Here is a 25814-nt window from a genome sequence, read left to right on the forward strand (position 1 = left end):
AGGATAGCCCTTCTATACTTATTGGACCAGACCTAGAGTGCTTCTCCTGGGTCTTTCTTTGTCTACACTAATAATAACCTACTTTTGGTTTTCAGAACGCAATCTAGGCTCATGGATACTGGAGAAATAAAAATTTTTAAAGGAAAATTCATTGTTGAGATCAGTGCTTGATGAAGTCATCTTCCCCAGTCTGCCTACTCCTGTTTACTTTTCAAGGAGTCCTCAAATAGCTGCACTATCCATTCTGTCCGTTTTTAGTAGTTAAATTCAGTGGGAGATAAGAGGAAAGAGTGTGCTTTTTCCATCTTCCTGGAACCTGGACATTAGTTGAAATTTGAGTTGAAGGTAAATGGAGTCATAGAAGAAATAGCTGACTGTAGAAATGCAGATATTGACAGCATTTGATAAACTCTAGATATGCAGCCAGAGGAACATAGTGAAAGTGGACTTATCAACATAAATGAGGAATGTAGTTGTGCCAAAAAAGATGAAGATGTCCTAGGAGAAAAACTTCACATGAAGGGCAAAGAAGTTTACATTAAAGGAACTTTCAGACATATTTCACAACACTGAAAGTGCAAAGGATAAAACTGATCCAAACTTAGAGTGACAGGCATAGAAAAGATGCTTGCTTTGTATGTTTGTAGAAATTCTTGAATTCTGTGGCTTGATGATTTGCATCAGTTTTTGAAAATTTTTAATATTTCTTTAAGGTTGCTTTTGCCTCCTTTTTTCTTTTTCCTTCTGGAGTCCAAACACGTGTATGTTTACTCTGTCACTTATATCTCTGACCTTATTTTTGGTATTTTTCTGTCCTTTATCTCTGCTTTAATCCTGTGATTTTCTACTGACCTATCTTCCTGTTCACTAATTTTCACTTGCTTTGTTTCTAATCTGCTCTGCTGCTGCTAAGTCGCTTCAGTCATGTCCGACTCTGTTCGACACCATAGACAGCAGCCCACCAGGCTCCCCCGTCCCTGGGATTCTCCAGGCAAGAACTCTGGAGTGGGTTGCCATTTCCTTCTCCAATGCGTTAACGTGAAGTCGATCAGTTGTGTCTGACTCTTAGCGACCCCGTGGACAGCAGCCCACCAGGCTCCTCCGTCCATGGATTTTCCAGGCAGGAGTACTGGAGTGGGGTGCCATTGTCTAATCTGCTCTAAACCAATGTAAATAATTCTTTTATAAAAAAATATTTATTTACTTGGCTGCGCCGGGTTCTTAGTTGTGGCATGTGGGATCTTTAGTTGTGGCATGGAGGATCTACTTCCCCAACCAGAGATCAAACCTGGGCCCCCTGCCCTGAGGAGCACAGGGGTCTTAGCTACTGGACCACCAGCGAAGTCCCCAGAACTTTTTCATCTTACAGAATTGAAACTCTATGCTTATTAAATAACAACACCCTCCCACTTCCACCCCCAACTGGCAACCACTATTCTTTTTGAATTTGATTACTACACTTGAGTTATTTCTGGTTTTTGGGCTGTTTGGGTCTTTCCCCCCACCCTCCTGTCTTGGGGACATTTGATCTTTTTTACTAGAATTCTTAATTATTTTTATTGAATGCTAGACATTTTTAAAAATGAGAATCATACAGAATTTAGATGATATCTTCCTTCAGAGAGGGTTTAATATTCTTTTCATGGGTATATCCCTTTGATTCAACTGAAGCAGGTCTGTTTCTGCTGCCCTTCCTTGGTATTGACTGAAAGCCTAATTTTTGTTGTTGTTGTTTAACCAGGGCACCTTGTCCTTGATGGGGTTTGTATTCCAGTTTTTGGCTCCTTAGCACCATGAGATTGCCAAAATGTGCTTTCAACTTGGTTTTTCAGTATCTGGCTCTTTGCATTGCAAACCCTAGGAGTCAGCAAATGCCTCAAGGGGAATTGCGTGTCAGGTTAACCACATTTTTATCCTGCTCAAAATTTGGGCCCCTAAACTCCTGGCTGCATTTGCTGTTTTCTTATGCTGTCAAACCATTTTCTCTATTGTATTCAGGTTTTTAAAATTTTATTTATTTATTAATGTATTTATGTAGCTTTTATAGTTGTCTTTTTCTGCATGGAATTTAGTCTGGCAATTACCACATTGTCAGAGGCAAAAATCCCAATATATATTTTCATTAATTAATTTTTCATATTATTTTAAGCATTCTCAAAGCTTAAGGAAAAGTTGCAAGTAAAATGCAAATATCATTTTTTCTATAGATCGTTTGAGAGTGAGATAGTGACATGATGTCTAATCATTCCTAAATTCTTTGATTTGTTTCCTATAGACAAGAACATCTTCCTGTCAGTTCATTTCAGTTGAGTTGCTCAGCGTGTCCAACTCTTTGCCACCCCTTGGACTGTAGCATGCCAGGCTTCCCTTGACATTGCCAATTCCCTGAGTTTACTCAAACTCATGTCCATTGAGTCAGTGATGCCATCCAACCATCTCATCTCTATTGTCCCCTTCTCCTCTTGCCTTCAATCTTTCCCAGCATCAGGGTCTTTTCAAAAGAGTCAGCTCTTCACATCAGGTGGCCAAAGGACTGGAGTTTCAGCTTCAGCATCAGTCCTTCCAATGAATATTCAGGACTGATTTCCTTTAGGATGAACTGGTTGCATCTCCCTGCAGTCCAAGGGACTCGCAAGAGTCTTCTCCAACACCACAGTTCAAAAGCATCAAGTCTTCCACGCTCAGCTTTCTTTACGGTCCAACTCTCACCTCCATACATCACTACTGGAAAAACCAGAGCTTTGACTAGACGGACCTTTGTTGGCAAAGTAATTAATGTCTCTGCTTTTTAATATGCTGTCCAGGTTGGTCACAGCTTTTCTTCCAAGGAGCAAGCGTCTTTTAACTTCGTGGCTGCAGTCACCATCTGCAGTGATTTTGGAGCCCAATAGAATAAAGTCACCCCACTGTCGCACAGAGTCGGACACGACTGAAGTGACTTAGCAGCAGCAGCAGAATAAAGTCTCTCACTTTTTCCATTGTTTCCCCATCTAATTGCCTGAAGTGATGGGACCGGATGCCATGATCTTACTTTTCTGAATGTTGTTTTAAGCCAACTTTTTCACCTTCCTTTTTCACTTTCACCAAGAGGCTCTTTAATTCTTTGCTTTCTGCCATAAGGGTGGTGTCATCTGCATATCTGAGGTTATTGATAGGCAATCTTGATTCCAGCTTGCGCTTCATCCACCCCAGCATTTCACATGATGTACTCTGCATATAGGTTAAATCAGCAGGGTGACAATATGGAGCCTTGACGTACTCCTTTCCTAATTTGGAACCAGTCTGTTGTTCCATGTCCAGTTCTAACTGTTGCTTCTTGACCTGCATACAGATTTCTCAGGAGGCAAATCAGGTGGTCTGGTATTCCCAACTCTTAAAGAGTTTTCCACAGTTTGTTGTGATCCACACAGTCAAAGGCTTTGGCGTAGTCAATAAAGCAGAAGTAGATGTTTTTCTGGAACTCTCTTGCTTTTTCGATGATCCAACAGATGTTAGCAATTTGACCTTTGGTTCCTCTGCCTTTTCTAAATCTACATCTTCCTGTAGAACCCAATAATAGCCATAAAAATAAGGAAATTAGTATTGATACATGACTGCCAGCTAATCCACAGACTCCAAGTTTTTCTATCAATTCCAATAAATGACCTTTTATACATAAGGATCTAGTCCAGAATGACATATTGAATTTAGTTATCATGTCTTCTTTAGTCTCCCTTCAGAAGGGGACAATTTTTTAGTCTTTCCTTGACTTCCCTAACATTGACATTCTTGAGGATTACAGGACAGTTATTTTGTAGATTATTTTTCAATTTGGGTTTTTCTGATGTTTTCTTATAATTAGATATAGGCTGTATATCACTGGCAGAAATATCACAGAGGTGATGCTGTGTTCTTATTGCAGTCTATCAGGTGACACATTATTTTAATTTGTTTCATTATCGGTAACATTAATAATTGTCACTTGATTAAGGTGTTAGGTTTTTCTACTGTAAAATTACTGTTTTCCCTTTTGAAATAAGTATCATATGGGAAAATATTTTGAGACCATTTAAGTATCATATATTAATTTGGATTTCTGTTTTACTCAGTGTGTTATTATATTAGTTTTTGTGGCATACTAAATTACCACAAATTTAGTGGCATAGAGCACACATTTATTATCACACAATTTCTTTGGTTCAGGAGTCTGGGCATGCCTGATCTGGGTCTTCCACTTTAAGATCCCTTACAAGACTATAATGAAGGTATTGGCCAGGGCTGAGGTCCTGTTTGAAGGCTTGATTGGGGAAAGAGCCACTTCAAGTTTACATGATTTTTGGCAGAATTCCTTTCCTCGGGAGTTACTGGAGACCCAGTTCCTAGCTGGCTGTTGACTGGAGGCAACCCTCAGTTCCTTGCCATGTGAACCTCTCCAGTGTGACTACTTGCTTCATCCAAGTATGCAAGCCAAGGAGACAGTGGAGTCTGTTAGCAAGATAGAAGTTACAGTCTTACATAACCTAGACGCAAGGTATTAGGCTATTCCACACTCAAGGAGACAGGATTACTTAGAAGTTTCATGAATATCAGGAGGTAGGAATCATTGAGGGGCATGTTGTAATACTGGTATTACCTGCCAGTATTATAATCCATTATCATCATTATTTGTTCTGATGTTCAGTTTGTCCTGGAATTAGCCTGTGAGAGCCTTTGCACTGGCCCCTGTATCATCTTGTGATGTCTCCATCTTTCTTTGAGTACCACAATAAGGTACTCTGCACTTATCTGAAACTTTTCCTGCCCAAGTCCTGGAATTAGCCATTGTTCTAAGGAGCTCTGATTCTTTTTAGTGGAGGGTGATATTTAGAATCACTAAATGTGTGTGTGTGTGTGATCAGTGTACTCATTACTATTAAGGTGTTACTGTTACTACACTCTCTCATTTGATAGAGCCAGGGGGTATGTTTGTATGTATGTGTATATACCTATGCATACATCACTTAACCTAGAATTGTCTCTGTCTCTGATACAAAGCTTTGGATTCATAATATCTAGTTCAGCAGCATAGTATTCACTCTAGCTTTCTTCATTTCTTTATCTGTAACTCTTCTCTGATGAGAAGTTTGGGTTTTTTACTATCCTTAATATTTGCTCTTATTATCCTTAATATTTGCTCTACCCACTTCATTCAGTGAATCTTCCCATATAACTCATCTCCCATTGGTGACGTAGCTCTGTCTCCATTTCTCACCCAATACTCTGTATGGATGCTTTCCCCAACCTTTTGGAATCTATTTGCCCTGGACTGCCCCTTCTACCCTTTCTCCGCATTGAGTCAGAAACTCTTTGCTGGGCCACTATCCCTCTATTCTGTGAATGTCTTCTTCTGTCTGCTTTGGGAACTCTTACTGCCCTGCCCTTCCCTGTCATGTGGACACGTCATCATCTTACTCACTGCCACTTCAGTCCCCCATGTAGAAGCTCTCCTCACTCAACTCGAGCTATAGAACTCCATGACAGGCCCGTCTCTTGTAAAGTTTTTTTCCCTTATTCTACTTGGACTATGAAACTCTCTTACCCCTCAGGGACACCTCTCTCACACGCACTTGGACTCCAAAAACCTGTATTGGGCCGTTATTGCCATTTAATTTATACCACTCAGTTTGATGCCCACTTGGCTTGTACTCACTTAATGACTGTCGAACTGAGTTTTTCAGGTAGGAAAGGAAAGGAGTTGAGAGGTAAGAGGAATCATTTTATTTTTTAAATTAAAAAAATCTCACTAGTATTTTTACAACAAATGCTTGCAACCTAGTGGATTATAATTTATGCAGAAGCCAGTGATGCTGTATTTGTGTAGCACTTACAGCTTTCTACCCATGCCATATTTTCACTCACATATAAGAGGTTTATTTTCATGTTATATTTATGATTTCTGACCTTACCTACTCCATTCCCAGCCCAATACCCCAGAACCCACAGAGCATTTTTAGTTTATGTGTGCCTGTCAGTGCTACCATCATTCTTCGAGTCATTCCTTTGAAATCTTGGGACTTATTTCAGACTTACCTTTCTTCGTTCCTTTCATTAGTCATTAAGTCCTGTTGATCTTTCGCTTTATATAAGTTTGGGCCACCACATTGTTAATTACCATGGCCTCTTGGTTTCAGTGCCCCAAAACCCACCTTTGGCTCTGTATTTCTTAATAAATGAGATAACTTCATGTCTGACTTTTTAAATGCCATTTTTGTGTGGCATCATCCTAGTAGTCAGAGTATCTAGCTTTGAATCCTATATTTACCACTTGTGTGATACCCATTCACTTTCAGTAATTTATTTAACCTCTCTGGATCTTACTTGCTGACTAGATTGTCTTACAGGTGAGTAAGATGATAAATTATGAAAGAGATTTATCCAACACACATACCTTCCAGCCTGGTAAGATCAATCTCAGTAAAGTAACCAGTGTTATTTTACCGGTATTCTCACTGTTCTATAAGCAAAAACTGTTTCCTTACTTCTCTCTCTATGATAGGTAGCTTTTGCTGATCTCTTGACATTAAAAGCACTTTTATTGAGCATCTACTCTGATCAAACACTGGTGAGTTAAAAAAAAAAAAAGACATGACTCATATCTAAGAAATACAGTCTGATAGAGGAGGCAAACGTAATAAATTTACATATAGTAACAAATTCTACAAAAAATTAAAGCCTGTGTTTGAACTTTTCTAAAAATTAGAACTTTAAACTTATATAGCAGCAATTGTGTGACACAATTTAGTACATTATTGTATTTTTCCTTGTAGTTACTATTTGTGAATTTATTGATTCCATGATCTACACTTCTTAATGGCTTCTCAGAACATTTTGAAATGCAAGTGGCATTCATGGAATCCTGTTCTTGGTAATGATGCACTTTATATTTTTTCTTTTGTACTTGAAGTTTTAGATCCCTTATTTTAACTTTACCAAAACCTTGTGCATTAAGGGTAGGCAGATATGATTATCATATATGACACTTTGGTAAGTGAACTAAATTGGGATTCTTAAGAGGCAGGTCAATGATTTTGTATAGGTAGAGACTGAATATACATGATCTATGGAATACTATAGTTCTCTTGGCCTGAATTTTTTAGTTGATATAGTTGTGAAAAGGGAATTCTTCTATTCCATGGCTTAAGGATACATAAACTCTCAATGCAGCAATCTTTTTACTGTTGATTATTATAGCGTCTATTACTCCTAGAAGTTGACCAACAGGGACCTGAGTTTAAGGGATTTTGTCATTCAGCTTTTATATAGTAAATGCTAAGGCCAGCCCTTTGCCTGCAGGGCGTTCTATCAGTGAAGAGAAACTGTGGCTTTTTCCAGGCAGCCAAATAAGGGGAAGAGTCAAGATTTTCACTGTTATCTGTGAAAATGAGTTTGTGCTGTTGAACCTGATGGACCTTAGATACTTCCTCCTCAAAGCACTGCAGGCCCCTTGTTGCAGCGTTTCAATCTCTTTTTCTTTGATTTTTCTTGATTCTTTCAAGTAGTAGAAAACATGTTTTAAGCATTTAAAAAAATGCTGTGTATGTTTTTTAAAAGCTGGTAAACTCATTCAGTTGAGTAACAAACTTCAGTTGTAATAAATTATTGTAGTTTTCAACCTTATTTTGAGGGTTGCAGTGGAGAGCCATTTGGGGTGAGGTTAAGTAGAAAGTGAGCTGAAGAAATAAACCTGTGCTATGTAGGGCTAGATTTCTGTTAGAGGGAGGCCCATGTGTGATTCAAACTTCATTGTAGCTTTTGAGATTGCAAAGGAGAAATACTTAAGGAATAGGTCATTCACAAGTTCTTTAACAGATAATGGAAGTTAAATATTTAAAAGTGAGAATATAGTTGCTAGATTGCAGTTTAGTTTGGAACCTACTTTTATTTAAAAATTGTTTTAAGTGTAGAAGGAAAGTCTTAGGAGTTCCCATATTAGTTTGCAAGGAGAAACAAACTTACTGCCTCAACTTTAAGTAGAAAACTTACGTGGGTTTTGGGCATTTTAAGGAGGATTATTTGTTCATTGTTGAAGGACAGAGAAAGTGATACATTTTTGTCAGAAAACTGACCAATCAGGATGACCCTGAAATGTTAAGACTACATAAGGAATAGTAACAGCGGTGGCACCGTTTTCCACTCTGTTGCTTATTGCCTAAATTTCTTTTGATTTCTTTTTTCATTTAGAAAATGCTGCTAAATGGGAAGATAGAAGGGAAAGAGGTAGAGTTAGAAATTATAGCCTATTCCATTAATTTTGTAATTATATCTTTTTTCCTCAGTGTTTTAAAGTGGCATTTACCAGTATGGGTAAGATTAATTGTTACAATACAAACCAATTTGAAAATTGGTTTTTAAATTGAGCTATAATATATAAAATCTTATGGTAATGTGCAGATCAGACTATATTCAAGTGTGGTTATCATACCCACACCAATTGTCTTGTAATAATCAGGAATGCATCCTCTGTGTGGTGTTTGCAATTTAATGCTATTTTAGAAATCACACCAGTATATCTAGTGACTTTCCTGGGTGTATGTGGCTTATTATTGATTATAGTTTTATTTGGGAATTTTAGTTTAGGGAGGTGGGATAAAGCCCTTTCAAATTCTTAGTTTTTAGGAGTTTTGATGGACGATAGGAATGAATGAATGAGAAGAAGGGCATTAGAATGAGTAACAGAAAGGACAGTTGGATAATGATTAACCAAGTACATACTGCAGAAATAACATAGAACCTAATATAAAATGAAGGAGACAAAACATTCAAAAGAGGAATGCCTTAAAAGCTTACCAGGGAGCAGTCATAAATATAAATAAAAATGTATATTTTAATTAAAAAGTGGAGATCATGCACTTAGTTATTGCCAAAAGTATATGAGCCATCTACCTCTTCTGAAGGGAAGTCAGAAAAGTGACAGGCTATTTTTCAGTGCCTACTCCATTTTCTTTCACTGTTTTCATTTTGGCTTTTAAAAATTCTCGCTTTATTTCTCTCTTTTCTCAAATTCAGTCCATTCAGCGTGAACGTTTTTCTACCCAGAATACACAGAACTTTCAACCACTTGATTAATCATATAGGTTGTCTCATTAACAATGAGAGAAAGTCACTACCAATGAATTTCTTTTCCATTAAAGATTTTAAATATAGAAGAATTTATGGCTGAGAGACTTATCACCAGAATATAAAGTGTTTTTGTTTCTTTTGTTCATTGTTCTATCCCTAGTGCCTAGGACAGTGCCCAGCACAAAGAAGATACTCAACAAGTACTTGTCAGATAAATGACCAAAACATTAGATTTAGAAACTTTTAATGTCATCATCGTAACAAAAATTATTTTGGCTAAGAATTTGGTGCTTCCAGTATAGAGTCCAGAGAAGGCAGTGGCACCCCACTCCCGTACTCTTGCCTGGAAAATCCCATGGACAGAGGAGCCTGGTAGGCTGCAGTCCATGAGGTTGCTAAGAGTCAGACACGACTGAGCAACTTCACTTTGACTTTTCACTTTCATGCATTGGAGAAGGAAATGGCAACCCACTTTAGTGTTCTTGCCTGGAAAATCCCAGGGACGGGGGAGCCTGGTGGGCTGCCGTCTATGGGCTCGCACAGAGTCGGGACTGAAGTGACTTAGCAGCAGCAGCAGTAGAGAGTCATATTAGTAGAACAGTGGTTCTCAAGGGGAAAGAAACTTTATTTTTATCCTGCTTTTCCTTGTCCTCTTCTTCCAGCTGCCTTCTCACAAAATGAGAATATCTGCTACTGAGAACCACTGGATAAGACTGAAATTAAATAATTCTTAGGAGCTCATGCTCAGTCATGCCTGACTCTTTGCAGCCCCATGGACTGTAGCCTGCCAGGCTCTTCTGTCTATAGAAATTTCCAGGCAAGATTACTGGAGCAAGTTACTATTTCCTACTCAAGGGGATCTTCCCAACCTAGGGATCAAACTGAGTCTCTTGCATCTCCTGCATTGGCAGGTGGATTCTTGACCACTAGTGCCACCTGCAAAGCCCCAAAATTCTTAGGAGACAAATAAGTAAATGGTAGATGAAAGCATGCACATGCATGGTTAGGGTGAAAGGAAGAAGGAAATTACAAGTTCAAAAGTATGGGGGTAAGATGTATATTTGAACAAAATATCAAGGTAATTCATTAGAGTTCCAGGGCCAGCTGGAAGGACAGAGAAGGTGAGTTGATGTAGGCAGTGGGGAAAGGTCAGATTAATAGAGTGCTTGAATTTCTAGGGAGCCTTGTGAATTATTGACGAGAGTGACACGATCACAAAGTGAAGACAATTCTGTTTAGCGGCTGTTTGTAAAATGGATTGTAGTTTGAAGTGAAGAAACGTTGAAACAAAAAAATTAGGTGACTGTTGTAGTAGTTCAAAGCAGTTTGGCTGTTTTGGTTGTTAAGTTATGCAGTGGTGCCTTGAGTAGATAGCTGTTTTTGCAGTCTGATGCTTCCACTTTATGACCTAAGGGAGGATAGAGGCAAAAAGAGTTCTGAACTGAAAAGCAGTAGGCCAGGACTCTAGTTCTTACTTCTCTACTTTCTAAATGCTATGATCATGGATAAATGCTTAATTTCTCCTGGGCATCAATCACCTTAACTAAAAAATAAGAAAATAATGATCTGAAAGCTGGAGTCTAAACCAATTTTTGAAGGCCTTTCCAGTATACCATCCTTGTATCAGTTATAGATAGTGAACAGTGAATACCATATTTTGTTTCCTTAATATTTCCCCAACTAAAGTGTTTTAAGAAGAAAAAAGTCCCATGATGATAATAAATAGTCCAAAGCTTATAATTTAAAGTTTAGTATTATGTGCACTGACTGTTGTGCTTTAAAATGTTTTTCTGTTTTTATATGTGCTATGATCAGGTATTTAGTTTTTTAGTATTACTGGACTGTAATAGCACCCAAGTTGATGGACAAAGATTCAGCCTGGGATACATTTAGGGAAATCTAAAGATTGTAAAAATTCTTCTAAAAGATACAGTGTTTATAAGGTACAGGAGCAGTACCACTAATACTGTGTAATTAGTAATACTAAAGCTCATAATTTCTACCTTTTTTTTTGTTTGTTTTGAATATACTGTATGTATATTTACACCTGCACGTTACTTGTTTATTTATTTACAAAGTTTTAGGACCAGCAGCTTTTTGGGGTCCTCTTTTTCTGTCCCTGTCTCTCCTTGCTTTGTTGTTGTTTTCCCTTCTGTTTGGATTGTTTCTTGCCTCCTCCTGCCATCCCCCACATCCCCCTAAATCCATCTGGAAAGATAAAGAGGCAGCTGCTATGGTAACTTATGCATTTTGGTTAATGAATAGCAGACTAACAAGATATATAAAACGTATGCAAATTGTGCGGCGTTAGTTGCTGTCAAACTGTAGGGGTATAATACTTTTTCTTTTCCTTCTTCCCACCTTCTTAAAATTCTTTTAAGTTTCCTGTGATATTTTGTTTTCTAATTTACCGTTTCTAGTGTTGAAGTGCTACTAAGAATGATTTCTTTTTTCTGCTTAGTCTGCACAATATTTCACTTTTGTGGTGAGTTTATGGGAGATGAGTTGAGGTGCGTAGAGGAAAAGAATTGATTAATTGGATTAAGAAGTAGATTTCCTTTAGTTTCATACACAGAAGAACAGGAATAAATTTTTAAATTAAATATTTTGCTTTTTGACCTATAACTTTTTTTTTTCTTCCTTTTTTGGGCACTAGTGCTCCTTTTGAGTTTCCATCTGGGGTTAGAACTAGTAAATAGTATGTTTCTTGAAGATGTTTCTGTCATAAAGGCAAGCTGCAACTGGAATATTGTATTTAGCCAAGCTTTGAGAATTCCTGTAATCTGTGTCATCCTGTCTCATGCTGTCCCATCTCATAGTTGTCCTCTCTCTGCAGTGCTCTATGCCCAGGTCTCTGTGGCTGGGCTGCTCCAGCCTGGCGGACAGCATGCCTTCGCTGCGATGCCTGTATAACCCAGGGACTGGCGCACTCACAGCTTTCCAGGTACTTTCTCTGTCTCTGTGGGTTATTTGTGGGCATTAGTATGTGTGTGTTAATTCATTAGTGTGTCTCTCCTTCTTTCCCATCCTTTACTTAAGTTCGCTTTTCTCCTTCATATTGCCTGTATTTCACGTCACTCAGTTCTCCTTTCATTTTTAATGTAGATCCAGACTGATCCACTCTTGAGACATTTTTGTTATAATTGGTTTGCCAAAATTGACAGAGCACAACTTGATTTGTTGGTTTTCATGTTTAGTAGAAGTATGATAGTGAGTTTTAAAGAAATCTCAATAAATAGCATTCAATATGTAATGTTTGCTCTGGACCTACATAAAACCAATTAATATAATCAATCAATTAATTGCAACCAGTTGCCTGGGCACTTTCTTATGTTTTTCTTATGATTACTAAAAACATAAAGTGCTCAATTCAGAGTGTCTCCTTGCTACTATACTATTATTTATGTGTGGGTGTATGTATATGTTTATGTATCTATATGTGTGTATTTTACATATATAAGAACTGTGTTTATTTATATCCTGATTAATAGGTCTAGTTTCAAGGTGGAAAGGCCTTCATGACCTTTGAGTATAGTGTTCAGCTTGAGACAGTCCAGCTGGTCTTGTTTGGACCATCAGATCCTAGTTCCCTTTGGCCTTTCTTAGAGGCCACTAGGACAGTTCCAGGATGTGAGAGAAAACTATAGAAGGAAAGAGGAAAACTTGTAGAGAAATATGTAAGACAGAGCTCGATGCCCATTCTTTACAGATTAGGGTATGATACATAGTGATTTTCTTGGTAGAAGTGTCATTTATCTACCTTAGGTGTTTGGAATTTGTATCTAGCATTTGGGCTTCCCTGGTGGCTCAGATGGTAAAGAATCTGCCTGCAATGCAGGAGATCCTGGTTCGATTCCTGGGTTGAGATGATCCCCTGGAGAAGGGAGTGGTTACCCACTCCAGTATTTTTGCCTGAAGAATTCCATGGACAGAGAAGCCTAGTGGGCGACACAGTCCATGGGCTTGCAATGAGTCAGGCACAATTGAGCAATTAACATTTACTTAGTAATATGTAACAAACTAGTGATTTAAATTTGTTTTTAACTTATGTAGCTCATGTTCTATTAATAATTTCGAAGACAAGTTGTAAGTATCAGAATGCTTATGACTGAGTCTTAGTTAAAGGTTGGAGAACCTAAGTATTCTACATTCCTGACCAGTGCTAACAGTTACTTACCTTTAATGATACTATTTTAGTGATGATGTTACTGGATATTTGTTTGTCCTTTGCAAAATATATTAAACTTCTTTGTCTTATGAGATACAATATGATGCTGTGCAGGCTTTAAAATTAGTTAAATCAGGACTTACATACTGTTTGTCACTAGTGGTATGATCTTAAGCAAGTCATTTCATTCTAAATTCATCTATAAATGGAGACTGTAGTTAGGGCATGCAGTAAATAGTTGCTGTTTTTATTATTCTCATCTTCATCATCATTAACATTATTGCTGTTAATGTTAGAAAATATTAATATCCTGAATATCAATCTATTTCAAATATCTTTTCTTTTTTACTATATATCATACTGATGAAGTTTCAGCTCTCAAGAAACTCATATTCTTTGCTTTTAACCTTTTTGGAGTTGCAGTGAGTTTCACCAGAGTGCAGTCTGAGAGAACAGTCCCTATAAGACTGCTGTCACTTCAGATACCAGTTGTAAGGACACCTCCCCCTCTGCTCCTCTCCTCAGATTTGATAATTCACTAGAAAGGACTCAACAGAACTCACTGAAAGCTATTATATTCAAGGTTTATTACAAGGAAGAGATACAGGTTAAAATTAGCCAAAAAAGGGACATATAGAACAAAATCTGGAGGGAACCAGATCTTCCACCATCTTGGATCTAGTTAGTTCTAATCAGTTTTGGTCATGTCCTAATATCTGTCATTCTTTTAAAGGCTGTGTCCTGCCCCCCTTTCCTTCTTGTTTCACTTAGAACAGGGTCTGGCAGATTAATGGGTTCTATATTATCAGAAACATGCCCGAAGGACTAGGTTTGGAAACTTTCAGCAAATACTGTTTCACCTTGCTATATAACATTACACTGTGAAATGAAATCTTACTTTTTTTCCATGCCTTAACCAAATTCTGTATCATAGCAAAGCCTACTCTGGGTTCAGGTATTGATGAAAAACTTTGCTTTCTCCAGTATGGCTATAAGTATGAATGTTTATTTTTCTTTTCTTATCTCCAGAAAAATCATTAAGTTTTATGTAGTAAAAATGGAAAAAAATGGGGTTATCTGCTGGCATTCTGTTAATTCAATGGTTTTTTTCTGTCAGGTTCATTATACACAGGTGCTCCAAATTGCTGATTGACTAATTGGCAGATATAGACTTAAGTCTAGTCTTTCCTGTTTTCACTACTAGAACTATAACAATCTCAGTGCATTTACATTTTTCTGGTTTGGGTTTTACCTTATTTGCTTATTTAGATTTTTGTTTATGTAAAAATTACATGCAGTAAAATGTACACATCTTGTGTACTCTTAGATGAATTTGATAACTATAAACATTTGTGTAACCTCACTTTCAAAATATAGAGCACTTCCATAATCTGAGAAAGTTCCTTTGTACCCTCTTCCAGTTAGTACCCATGAAGTGAAAGTGTTAGTTGCTCAGTTGTGTCTGATTCTTTGTGACCCCACGGACTGTAGCCTGCCAGGCTCCTCAGTCCCTGGATTAGCCATTCCTGTATCCAGGGGATCTTCCCGATCCAGGGATCGAACCCGGGCCGCCTGCATTGCAGGCAGATTGTTTACCATCTGAGCCACCTACACTTGTGTAATTTCACTCTTCAATAATCTGAAAAAATTCCTTTGTACCCCCTTCCAGTTATTACCCATATCCCATATGCAATTACTGTTCTGATTTACCACCAAAGATCAGTTTTGCCTGTACCTGAGCCTCATATAAATGTAGTCATATAGTATACATTTTTTATATCTGTTCTGTTTTGATCAGCATAATGTTTTTGAGATTTATCCATTTTGTTATGTTTATCTGTAACTTATTCTTTTTTTATTGCTAAATAAATTCCATTGTACTAATACACCACAGTTTTTCCATTCGTCTATTGGTAGACATTTGGATTATTCCCATTTTTGTCTGCTATGGCTAAAGCTATGGTGTACAGTTTGTGCATCTTTTTGTGGACATGGATGTTTATTTCTCTTGGCTTAATACCTAAGAGTGGAATTGCTTGGGTCGTAGAGTGTTTTTAACTTTAAGAGATACATTTCAAGTAATTCTTCAAAGTGGTTGCCCAGTAGGAATACTTATTTCTACTTATGTTGCCAAACATCTTTGAGGAGGCGACTTAGTAATAGCTTCATGACATTTTTTTCTTTGAAATTATTGCATTCCTTTAGCAAATTTGAAGCAGCTTCAAAATCAAAATTCTTTGACAATATAAAATGAAGAGCTGTTGCTTAATTTGTTGGATTATCCTCAGTAACTCAGATGGAAATGGCAACATTGATATGGTTTGATTATTGACTTTTCCAATCCACACATTTCAAATTACTACAGAAAAGATGCTCTAAATATTGTTTAAATACAGAGATTCTTTGAGGACTTGTTTATAGTTTGAACATATTTTCATTTTCATCATTATGCTTTGTCCTGGAAAGTCTATAGGTAATTAAGAGGATTTCTGTTGATTAACAGTGGGTGTATTTTGTGGAATCATTTGTTTGTCCTCAGCACCTGGTAGTCTTATAATCTGTACTATTAAATGAGACTGAGCAATAGCAAGTGTTTAAAAATAGCTAAGTAATTCGGATCCTTTATTTTCTTTAGACATTAAAGAAGAAGAGAAATTCTGACAATAATAATTTAGGTAGATTTATATGACCTTAGAATGTTTTTGGTGTTATGAATAGCTAGTAATTTTAAGGAATTTTTGAGCTTGAACCATGTAATATTTTAATATTAATCTAGTGTCCATTGTTTGAAATCTAGTGTCCAGAGGTTGAAATTGTTGAGAGTTGACTTCAAGAGAGATAATGTAATGTGTTTTACTGTTTAAGAATACTTAATGATGTCAGGGAACTATATTCAATATCCTATGAGAAGCCATAATGGAAAAGAATATATATATATATATATATATATATATATGTGTATGTATGCATGCATAACTGAGTCACTTTGATGTATAGCAGAAATTAACACAACATTGTAAATCAATTATTCTTTAGTAAAGTTAAAAAGAAAAATACTTGAAGTCTACTAAATCTTACCATCTATTATGTGAAGTGTTAACATGGAAGAATGCTAGGGAAGTTAAGCATTATTCAGAGTATAGGTATATATACATATGGAAGATTTATTTTACATTTGAGGTTTTAGAGGAATATGGATTATCACACTGAATGTAAATGAGCACACAAATTTTTTTTACAAAACACTACCATAGGAAAATTACCCCATGTCAAAAATGCTCACTTATCAAATCATAACTGATGCCCCCCATTATATATAAATCATCTCAGTAGTGTACAATTTTTGTTTAATAAAAAGTTCAGTTCCTTTTGAACACTCCCAAAGACATTCTATGGTATCATCACCCTGATACCAAAACTGTCACACAGAGTATCAAAAAAGAAAATTACAGGCCAGTATCTTTGATGACCATAGACACGAAAATTCTCAACAGATTATTAGGAAGCCAAATCCAACAATGCATAAAACCACAACCAAGTTGGATTCATCCCAGGGTCATAAGGATGGTTCAGCATACACTGATCAATCAGTGGATACACCACATCAACAAAAGAAAGGATAGAAACCACATGATCATCTCAATAGACACAGAAAAATTTGCCTTTGATAAATCACATCCATTTAGATAAAAACTCTAATGAAAATTGGTAGAGAGAGAACATGTCTCGACATAATAAAAGCCATTTATGACAAATCAACAGCCAGTATTTGAGTGAATGGTGAAAAGCTGAAGATATCGCTAATTATTAGAGAAATGCAAATCAAACTAAAATGAGGTGCCACCTCACATTTAATGGCCACCATTAAAATATTTACAAATAACAAATGCCAAAGAGGGAATGTTCTTACACTGTTGGTGGGATTGTAAATTGGTACAGCCACTATGGAAAACAGTATGAGGGTCCTCAAAAAACCAAAAATAGAATTGTCATGTGATCTAGCCATCCCACCCTTGGGCATATACCCAGACAAAACTATTATTCAAAAAGATACACGTACCCCTTTGTTCATAGCAGCACTGTTTATAATTGCCAAGCATGGAAATAACCTAAATGTCCATTGACAGATGAATTGTAAGAAGATGTGGTATATAAGAATATATATATATATATATTTATACACACACTGGAAGGTTACTCAACCATCACAAAGAATGAAATAATGCCATATACAACAACATGGATGGACCTATAGATTATCATACTAAGCAAAGTAAGTCAGAAAGAGAAAGAGAAATACCATATGATATCACTTATATGTAAAATTAAAATATAATACAAATCAACGTATCTGTGAAGCAAAACATATTCATAGGTATAGAGAACAGGCTTGTGGTTGCCAGGAAGTGTAGGTAGGGGAGGGAAGGAATGGGAGTTTGAGATTAGCAGAGGCAAACTACAGATATGGGTGAATAAATAAGAAGGTTCTACTGTATAGCACAAGTAACTACATTCAGTATCTTGTGACAAATCATAATGAAAAAGAATATGAAAAATAATATATATATGCATAACTGAGTCACTTTGCTGTACAGAAGAAATTAATACAACATTCTAAATCAACTACAGTAAGATTTTGTTTTCAGTGCATATGTTGACATATGACCTATGTTTATCCTAGCTATACCCTTTACATAAAGAATTTGCATATAGTGACAAATCAAAAATGTTTTTGTTTGGTGGGGGGGGAACCCTACATTTTTGTCTGCTAATAAAACTAATTGTTTGTAGTAGAATATATAAATTATTTGGTAAATATGTAAACAAAAAAGTATTATTCCTGTGATAATCATAAATCAACATGCTAGTTCCTTCAGTCTAGAATGACTTATCCATTCATGCATGCATACACACACACATAGACATGCCCAGACAAATATAATTTTGTTTTAAAATATATTTATTATTACCACTTTATTATAAAATTATAAAAGTAAAAACTTAATAATTATAAAAATATAGAGAAATAGAAAAAGAAAGGATCTATTTTAAATGTCCTCTCAGATATTACTATTTTACTGATACTGTTACTTCCTGATTTTCAGCTCTGTTCTATGCTTTATTAAATTCTATGTTTGTCACCTGGTTATATCAATTTTTATCCCTCTTTGCTGCTGCTGCTGCTGCTAAGTCGCTTCAGTTGTGTCCGACTCTGTGTGACCCCATAGACAGCAGCCCACCAGGCTCCCCCATCTCTGGGATTCTCCAGGCAAGAACACTGGAGTGGGCTGCCATTTCCTTCTCCAATGCATGAAAGTGAAAAGTGAAAATGAAGTCGCTCAATCGTGTCCGACTCCTAGCGACCCCATGGACTGCAGCCCACCAGGCTCCTCCGCCCATGGGACTTTTCAGGCAAGAGTACTGGAGTGGGATGCCATTGCCTTCTCCGTTATCCCTCTTTACCCCATATAATTTTTAGCCATTTCAAATTCATAGTTCTCCAGCAGTACTGTGTCATGCTCTGTGTCTTGGCATATCCTATTCTCTACCTGGAGAATGCTACTACTGAAAACACCTATCATCCCTTTCCCCTTGCCTCCCACTTTTATCTAACTTGGCTAATTCCTAAATTCCACAGTTCTGCTTAAGTTGTTTCACCTCTAGAATAAAGGCCCTTACTGATCTTTTTACCCCTCCCCACTCCCTTAACCTAGTCAGAGCATATGTACCAAGGACATGCAATAGATACCTCTGTCATAAACACTGATACGCTATTGTAATTGTTCAGTTTCTTGAGAGTAGAACTATGTTTTGTTCATTTTTACATTTCCAGTGTCAAGCACAGTATCAAGTGCTTGGCACTTGAAATGTAAAAGATTAACTAACATTGATAGGATGGGAAAGAGAAAGCCTTGAATTGCTCGGAGTACCTGTGCATACATACACACGAGTGTTCTATATTCAAAAAGAAGTTATGATAATTAAACAGTCATTCCAAAGACTACATATTTACACAGAATAAAGGAAAATTTGTTGAGTCTGATTTATGGGCAGGCCTCAGATTTTATACATTTGACTTTTACATGACTCACACTACGATGATCCCTTCTGAATTAGATTTTGTATACTGAATTTGGACTCTTGTTGATGGACAAATGCACATTTCAGGCTATTCAATACTGGCACTGCCAGCCAGCTGAGTTCAGTTTCAGTGATGTCAACATCTTTATCTTCACAGCAGTGTGGGTTTGTACAATTGTTTGGCTATTTTATTGCGTTTTACCCTTATTCTATACCAGAATAGACACAGGGAAAATTAAAATGATAGTAGGGATTAACAATAGTTTACAGAAAGGATAGAAATCATTAGAGATAATACTGAAAGTGACCCTTTAGTCTTGATTAGGAACAAATTAAAGTGTAGGTGCAAAATGTTGGATATTTATTATACTATATATTATTGAAGCTCATTTATTTAAAAGAAAGTACAATTATGAATTTTAAAACATTTTAGCTGACCTTGAAATTCATTGTTCACCTTCTGCCCTTTCAATTTATATATATATAAAACTCAGAAAAGTTATAGATGACCTGAATTTGGTGTATTTACTTTATGCTAGAAAGTCTGTCTTGGGAAGAATGACACCATTAGGACTGATTTGTCTTTCAAGATGCTTACTTGATTGTTTTTAATATTCTGTTTCAAGTTTGTTTTAATATTCTGTTTCAAGAATAATGGACTCTTCCATTGCTAAGTATTCTGACATGTTTGTGATGCAGGTAATGTTCATTTACAGGCTAATGCGCAGCATTGTCTAGTATTTGCATGTGTGCATGCTCAGTTACTCAGTCGTGTCCGACTCTTTGAGACCCCCATGGACTGTAGCCTGTCAGGCTCCTCTGTGGAATTGTCCAGGCAAGAATACTGGAGTAAGTTGCCATTTCCTACTCCAGGGATCTAATCCAGATCATCTTATTGTGAGATGATCTGATTTCCTTAAAAAAATTTTTTTTTTCCTGATGGATCTGAAAAATTAAACTTTTCATTCCACCAAGAGGGCTTATTGCTTTTATGTTGAATAATGTTGAATTTTACTTAATTGCCCTGACTTCAACATGACCCCATGGCACAAGGGAGAATATAGGTACCCAAGGAGGTCTGGGGTCACCCCAATATAAGTAACACAGACTGGAAAAATCAAGTTTGAAAATTTTTTTTTGTTTTAATTTCATAGAGTTTTATTTTTCAAATGGAAGTATACAAGGAATTGTCCAAGGATAAACATTAAAATGCTTTATATATAGTCTCTGGGCACATGGATTTAAAGCAAATGGGATTTGTGGAGTTTTCTGTACCTTCAAATATTTCTATTGAAAGTGAAGTTGTTCAGTTGTGTCCGACTCTTTGCGACCCCATGAAGTATAGCCTACCAGTCTCCTCTGTCCTTTAGCCAAAAAAAAAAGTGATAACTTTTTTTTAAGTTGAACCTTAATTCACTCATTGTAAGTAGTATATGTCACATAAATCTGTACCAAAGTGAAAGATATATGTAGAATACCCTACTAAGAAATATTTTTCTTTCCAGCCTTCTAACAGTGTTTGAGGTAGATATTTACATTTGTCTTTTCCTAAAGTGGAAACTAGGGTGTATCAAGGTTAGTGACCTCAGTTCAGTCGCTCAGTCGTGTCTGACTCTTTGCGACCCCATGAATTGCAGCACACCAGGTCTCCCTGTCCATCACCAACTCCCGGAGTTCACCCAGACTCATGTCCATCGAGTCAGTGATGCCATCCAGCCATCTCATCCTCTGGCGTCCCCTTCTCCTCCTGCCCGCAATCCCTCCCAGCATCAGAGTCTTTTCCAATGAGTCAACTCTTCGCATGTTAGTGACCTAGTTCACCTGAATATTAGGTTTGGTTTTTTTGTTTTTTTTTTTTTTTTGCTTTTTATTTTTAATTTTTAAAAATTAATTTATTTTAATTGGAGTCTAATTACTTCACAATATTGTGGTGGTTTTTACCATACATTGACATGAATCAGCCACAGGTGTACACATGTCCCCCCATCCTGAACCCCACTACGACCTCCCTCCCCACCCCATCCCTCTGGGTTGTCCCAGAGTACCAGCTTTGAGTGCCCTGCTTCATGCATCAAACTTGCACTGGTCATCTGTTTTATATATGGTAATATATATGTTTCAATGCTGTTCTTTCAAATCATCCCACCCTTGCCTTTTCCTGCATAGTCCAAAAGTCTGCTCTTTACATCTGTGTCTCTTTTGCTGTCTTACATATAGGGTCATTGTTACCGTCTTTCTAAATTCCATATATATGCGTTAATATACTGTATTGGTGTTTTTCTTTCTGACTTAATTCACTCTGTATAAGAGTCTCCTGTTTTATGGTGCTGTAAACAGTGCTGCAGTGAACATTGGGGTACATGTGTCTCTTTCAGTTCTGTTTCTTTGGTCTGTGTGCCCAGCAGTGGGATTGCAAGGTCATATGGCAGTTCTGTTTCCAGTTTTTTGAGGAATCTCCATACTGTTCTCCATAGTAGCTGTACTAGTTTGCATTTCTGCTAACGGTATAAGAGGGTTCCCTTTTCTCCACACCCTCTCTAGCATTTATTGTTTGTAGACTTTTTGATGGCAGCCATTCTGACTGGTGTGAGATGGTACCTCATTGTGGTTTTGATTTGCATTTCTCTGATAATGAGTGATGCTGAGTATCTTTTCATGTATTTGTTAGCCATCGGTATGTCTTCTTTGGAGAAATGTCCATTTAGTTCTTTGGCCCACTTTTTGATTGGGTCATTTATTTTTCTGGTATTGAGCTGCATGAACTGCTTGTATATGTTGGAGATTAATTCTTGTCAGTTGTTTCATTTGATTATTTTCTCCTGTTCTGAAGGCTGCCTTTTCACCTTGCTTATAGTTTCCTTCATTGTGATAAAGCTTTTAAGTTTAATTAGGTCCCATGTGTTTATTTTTGTTTTATTTCCATTACTCTGGGAAGTGGGTCATAGAGAATCTTGCTGTGATTTATGTCAGAGAGTGTTCTGCCTATGTTTTCTTCTAAGAGTTTTATAGTTTTTGGTCTTACATTTAGCTCTTTAATCCATTTTGAGTTTATTTTTGTGTCTGGTGTTAGAAAGTGTTCATTTCATTCTTTTACAGGTAGTTGACCATTTTCCTAGCACCACTTGTTAAAGTGATTGTCTTGTCTCCATTGTATATTTTTGCCTCCTTTGTCAAAGATAAGGTGTCCATAAGTGCATGAATTTTATCTCTGGGCTCTCTATTTTGTTCCATTGATCTATATTTCTGTGTTTGTGCCAGTACCATACTGTCTTGATGAGTGCTTTGTAGTATAGTCTGAAGTCAGAAAGGTTGATTCCTCCAGTTCCATTCTTCTTTCTCAAGATTGCTTTGGCTATTTGAGGTTTTTTGTGTTTCTATACAAATTGTGAAATTATTTGTTCTAGTTCTCTGAAAATTACCGTTGGTAGCTTGATAGAGATTGCGTTGAATTTATAGATTGCTTTGGGTAGTATACTCATTTTCACTATATTGATTCTTCCAATCCATAAACATGGTATATTTCTCCATCTATTTGTGTCATCTTTGATTTCTTTCATCAGTGTTTTATAGTTTTCTATATGTAGGTCTTTTGTTTCTTTAAGTAAATTTATTCCTAAGTATTTTATTCTTTTTGTTGCAATGGTGAATGGGATTGTTTCCTCAATTTCTCTTTCTGTTTTTTTCATTATTAGTGTATAGGAATGCAAGGGATTTCTGTGTATTAATTTTATATCCTGCAACTTTACTATATTCATTGATTAGCTCTACTGATTTTCTGGTGGTGTCTTTAGGGTTTTCTGTGTAGAGGATCATGTCATCAAATTGATGAAAACTTCTACGGGTGATGGGAGCCTTTATGGAGGCACTGTCCTTACCAGAGAAATTCTTCCTGTGGGCAGTTAAGGTTCACCTGTATCCTCTGGAGAGGTACATATTACTTTCTTTATATTCCAAGATTACTTTCTTGTTCCTGCAATCTTTGTGCTGAGTAGAGGCCAAAGTACCGTAGGAGTTCTTTATATGTTATTTAGGAATCATTGGTGGTTTTGTGACTGCACAGCCATTTGTACCTTCTTTTACCATTGTGCTTTTTTTATGTGGTAGTGTTTTATTGTCTTGCTGTCCTTCCTTGTGTTAATTTCTAGGTTTGCTATTTTGTGTAGACTGTCAGGATATGGAATCTTGGTAGATAGGCATCATTTAAGAAACTCTTTTCTTTGTCATTTTGTGTGTTGTGCATTGGGGGAAAAAAAGACCAATCTCTTGACTATTTAGCTGCTCAAGCCTCTAAGAATTGCAGTGCTTTCTTCATGGGCGGTGACACCCATGAGGTCTGTTTTTCCTAAGAATGATGTTCAGTAGCTGTGAGCTTTTCTATATTCTCTGGCCCAGTCCTCTGGAAACCAAGTCTATATTTTGAAATAGTTATTTGGGCCTAGGATGTTGTAGATCATCAAGAAATGGGATTTTGCATTGTACCTTCCCCAGCTGGGTTATCTGTCACTTGCCTTTGAACATTCTCAGGTGTACCATTCAAATTCTCAAGACCTTTCTTGCAAATCTAGTATGTATGGCTTGGTATGAATTAAATTGGAATTCTGTATGCAGTAAAATTGGCATAAAAAAGAGTAAATTTATTTTTATATGTGATCCTTTAGTAAAAAGTTCACGTTTTAGCCTGATTTGGTCTAATTTTTGTGGATGTTGGAAATCATAAACAGAAGGAGTAGAGGGATAACTACTCTTTTCATGTTTCATATACACAAATATACATTTCAGTATTTTAAACTAGTTTATACAAAGCTTTTGCATATGAACATGAGAAATTTTATATTGGAAAGAAAGCACATGATTAGTTTTACTAAAATATAGTTGCTATTGTTTACTCCAGTTTCTGTCCTTTGCATGAGCTGTGTTTAGGGAGCCTGTTTCTTTACTGGTAATAAAACACAAGGGAAATTTCTGGTATAAGTTAGTATATTTCCTCTAGACTTTTACATTGTCAGGTCATTAATTTTTTTTAAGCATTTTAGTTGCAGAATAGTGTAGTCCTTTGGGAAGAATTGGTAAAATGAGGATAAAATGGGTACAGGATTCCAACAGCTTGAAAATAACACAGTATTTGACCAATATCTCTTTTGTATTCCCTACTCTGGTTCTATTCCAGGAGTCTTGGAAATGTGCCTATGGACTATTTACAGTGAGATTATAAAACTGAATCATGATTTTGGTGAATAGAAGCCAGAGCATGTGGCTCCAGCACCCCAGCTGGCAGTAAGCTCTCCCTAGGTTTATGAATGTAGTTAGATGGCCCCCAACTGTTTACAAGACAGCAGAGGTGAGATCTTTGATTGACAAGTCAGAAATGCATTAGATCATTCTCTCTGCCAGTCTCTGGTTCATGCTGTTAAAAATGTCAGCCTCCAAGTTTGAATGGCAGCCTGAGGGCCTTAGAAGCTTTTTGTTTTCTGAGATGGAAACACAAATTGGATGTGTGCCTGAGCGCTTCATCCTGGGCTGTAATTTCATCTTTTAGCTAAGAACCACAAGGTACATGAGCAAAGCACCCTGTAAACAATAATACTGTGGAAAAAAAAATAAACAAGGTCGTGTTTCTGGTACGTTGATCCGATGGTGTCCTGACCTCTATCACGTTGAACATCTCCACTCTGATTGCTGTTCCCTTTGGCATTACAATGAGAGAAAGAGAGACTGACATAGGAGGAAAAGATTTAAAGTTGCAGTGTCGTTGCACATTCCTTGTATTGGCTATGAAATATTGAACTGTCAGAATGTGACACTTGGTTTTTTAAGCAACCTTTCTTGTTTGAGGTGTTTGCAGTTCATTCCTTTATCCCCCATTTGTCTGTTTTCATTGATAGGGTTGGAAGTAGTTGCCTTAAATGCATGAAAAGGGACAATGTTAAAGAGAAGTGGTGCTGATGGAGCCAACAAATAAACTTAACGCTAGAACATAAATGCAGGCTGTGAGGTGTGGACAAAGGAGACTAGAGTTGGGTTAGTTAACTAATTTGGAGGTTTATGGAATGTACTGAGTTCTAAGGAGGAATCAGCTTAGGTCCTGGTTCTGTTTTTGTGGAGGCAGGAAGTTTGGAAGGTAGTAGTATAAAGATAAGAAATGGAGTGACATAGCTTGTTAGGCTGATAGCCCACTGTATGGCAGTACTGCCGATCAAATAAAAATTAACCCAGCTATGTTATTTATTGCTCTGTTTATCGGCAGTTTTTGTTCATTATTGGAAGCCTTAAACTTTTGGGAAGAAGAAAATACTTTTCTTTTTTTTTAAGTGCAGAATTCATGAATGGATAATAGGGAAGAGCCATTACATTTGTATTAGAATAAGTTAGTGACACATGAAAAGAAAATTTTCGTTGAAAAAGCCAAACCATAGATTTCTTGGAAAATATTTTCTATTCATAGAAAGTTTCCTATTGCTATTTAAGCTGCAGTATATCTTAAAATAAC

The 25814-nt window shown here is 36.7% G+C and overlaps 1 protein-coding gene across 8 annotated transcripts in view; it reads left to right on the plus strand.

Annotated features, from left to right (window-relative positions):
* The window catches only part of BTRC (beta-transducin repeat containing E3 ubiquitin protein ligase), a 173621-nt gene that overhangs the window by 44909 nt on the left and 102898 nt on the right, over nt 1–25814 (plus strand). For 4 of the 8 annotated variants that reach the window (XM_006053158.3, XM_006053160.3, XM_006053161.3 and 1 more), the window contains one exon: nt 11915–12022. The exons of the other annotated variants lie outside the window; for them this stretch is intronic. In XM_006053158.3, the coding sequence (XP_006053220.1) occupies nt 11915–12022 (108 nt within the window). The remainder of the gene's footprint in view (nt 1–11914; nt 12023–25814) is intronic. 8 annotated transcript variants of the gene reach the window in all.

Source organism: Bubalus bubalis, chromosome 23 (assembly GCF_019923935.1).
Source record: "Bubalus bubalis isolate 160015118507 breed Murrah chromosome 23, NDDB_SH_1, whole genome shotgun sequence".
NCBI classification, from domain to species: Eukaryota; Metazoa; Chordata; class Mammalia; order Artiodactyla; family Bovidae; genus Bubalus; species Bubalus bubalis.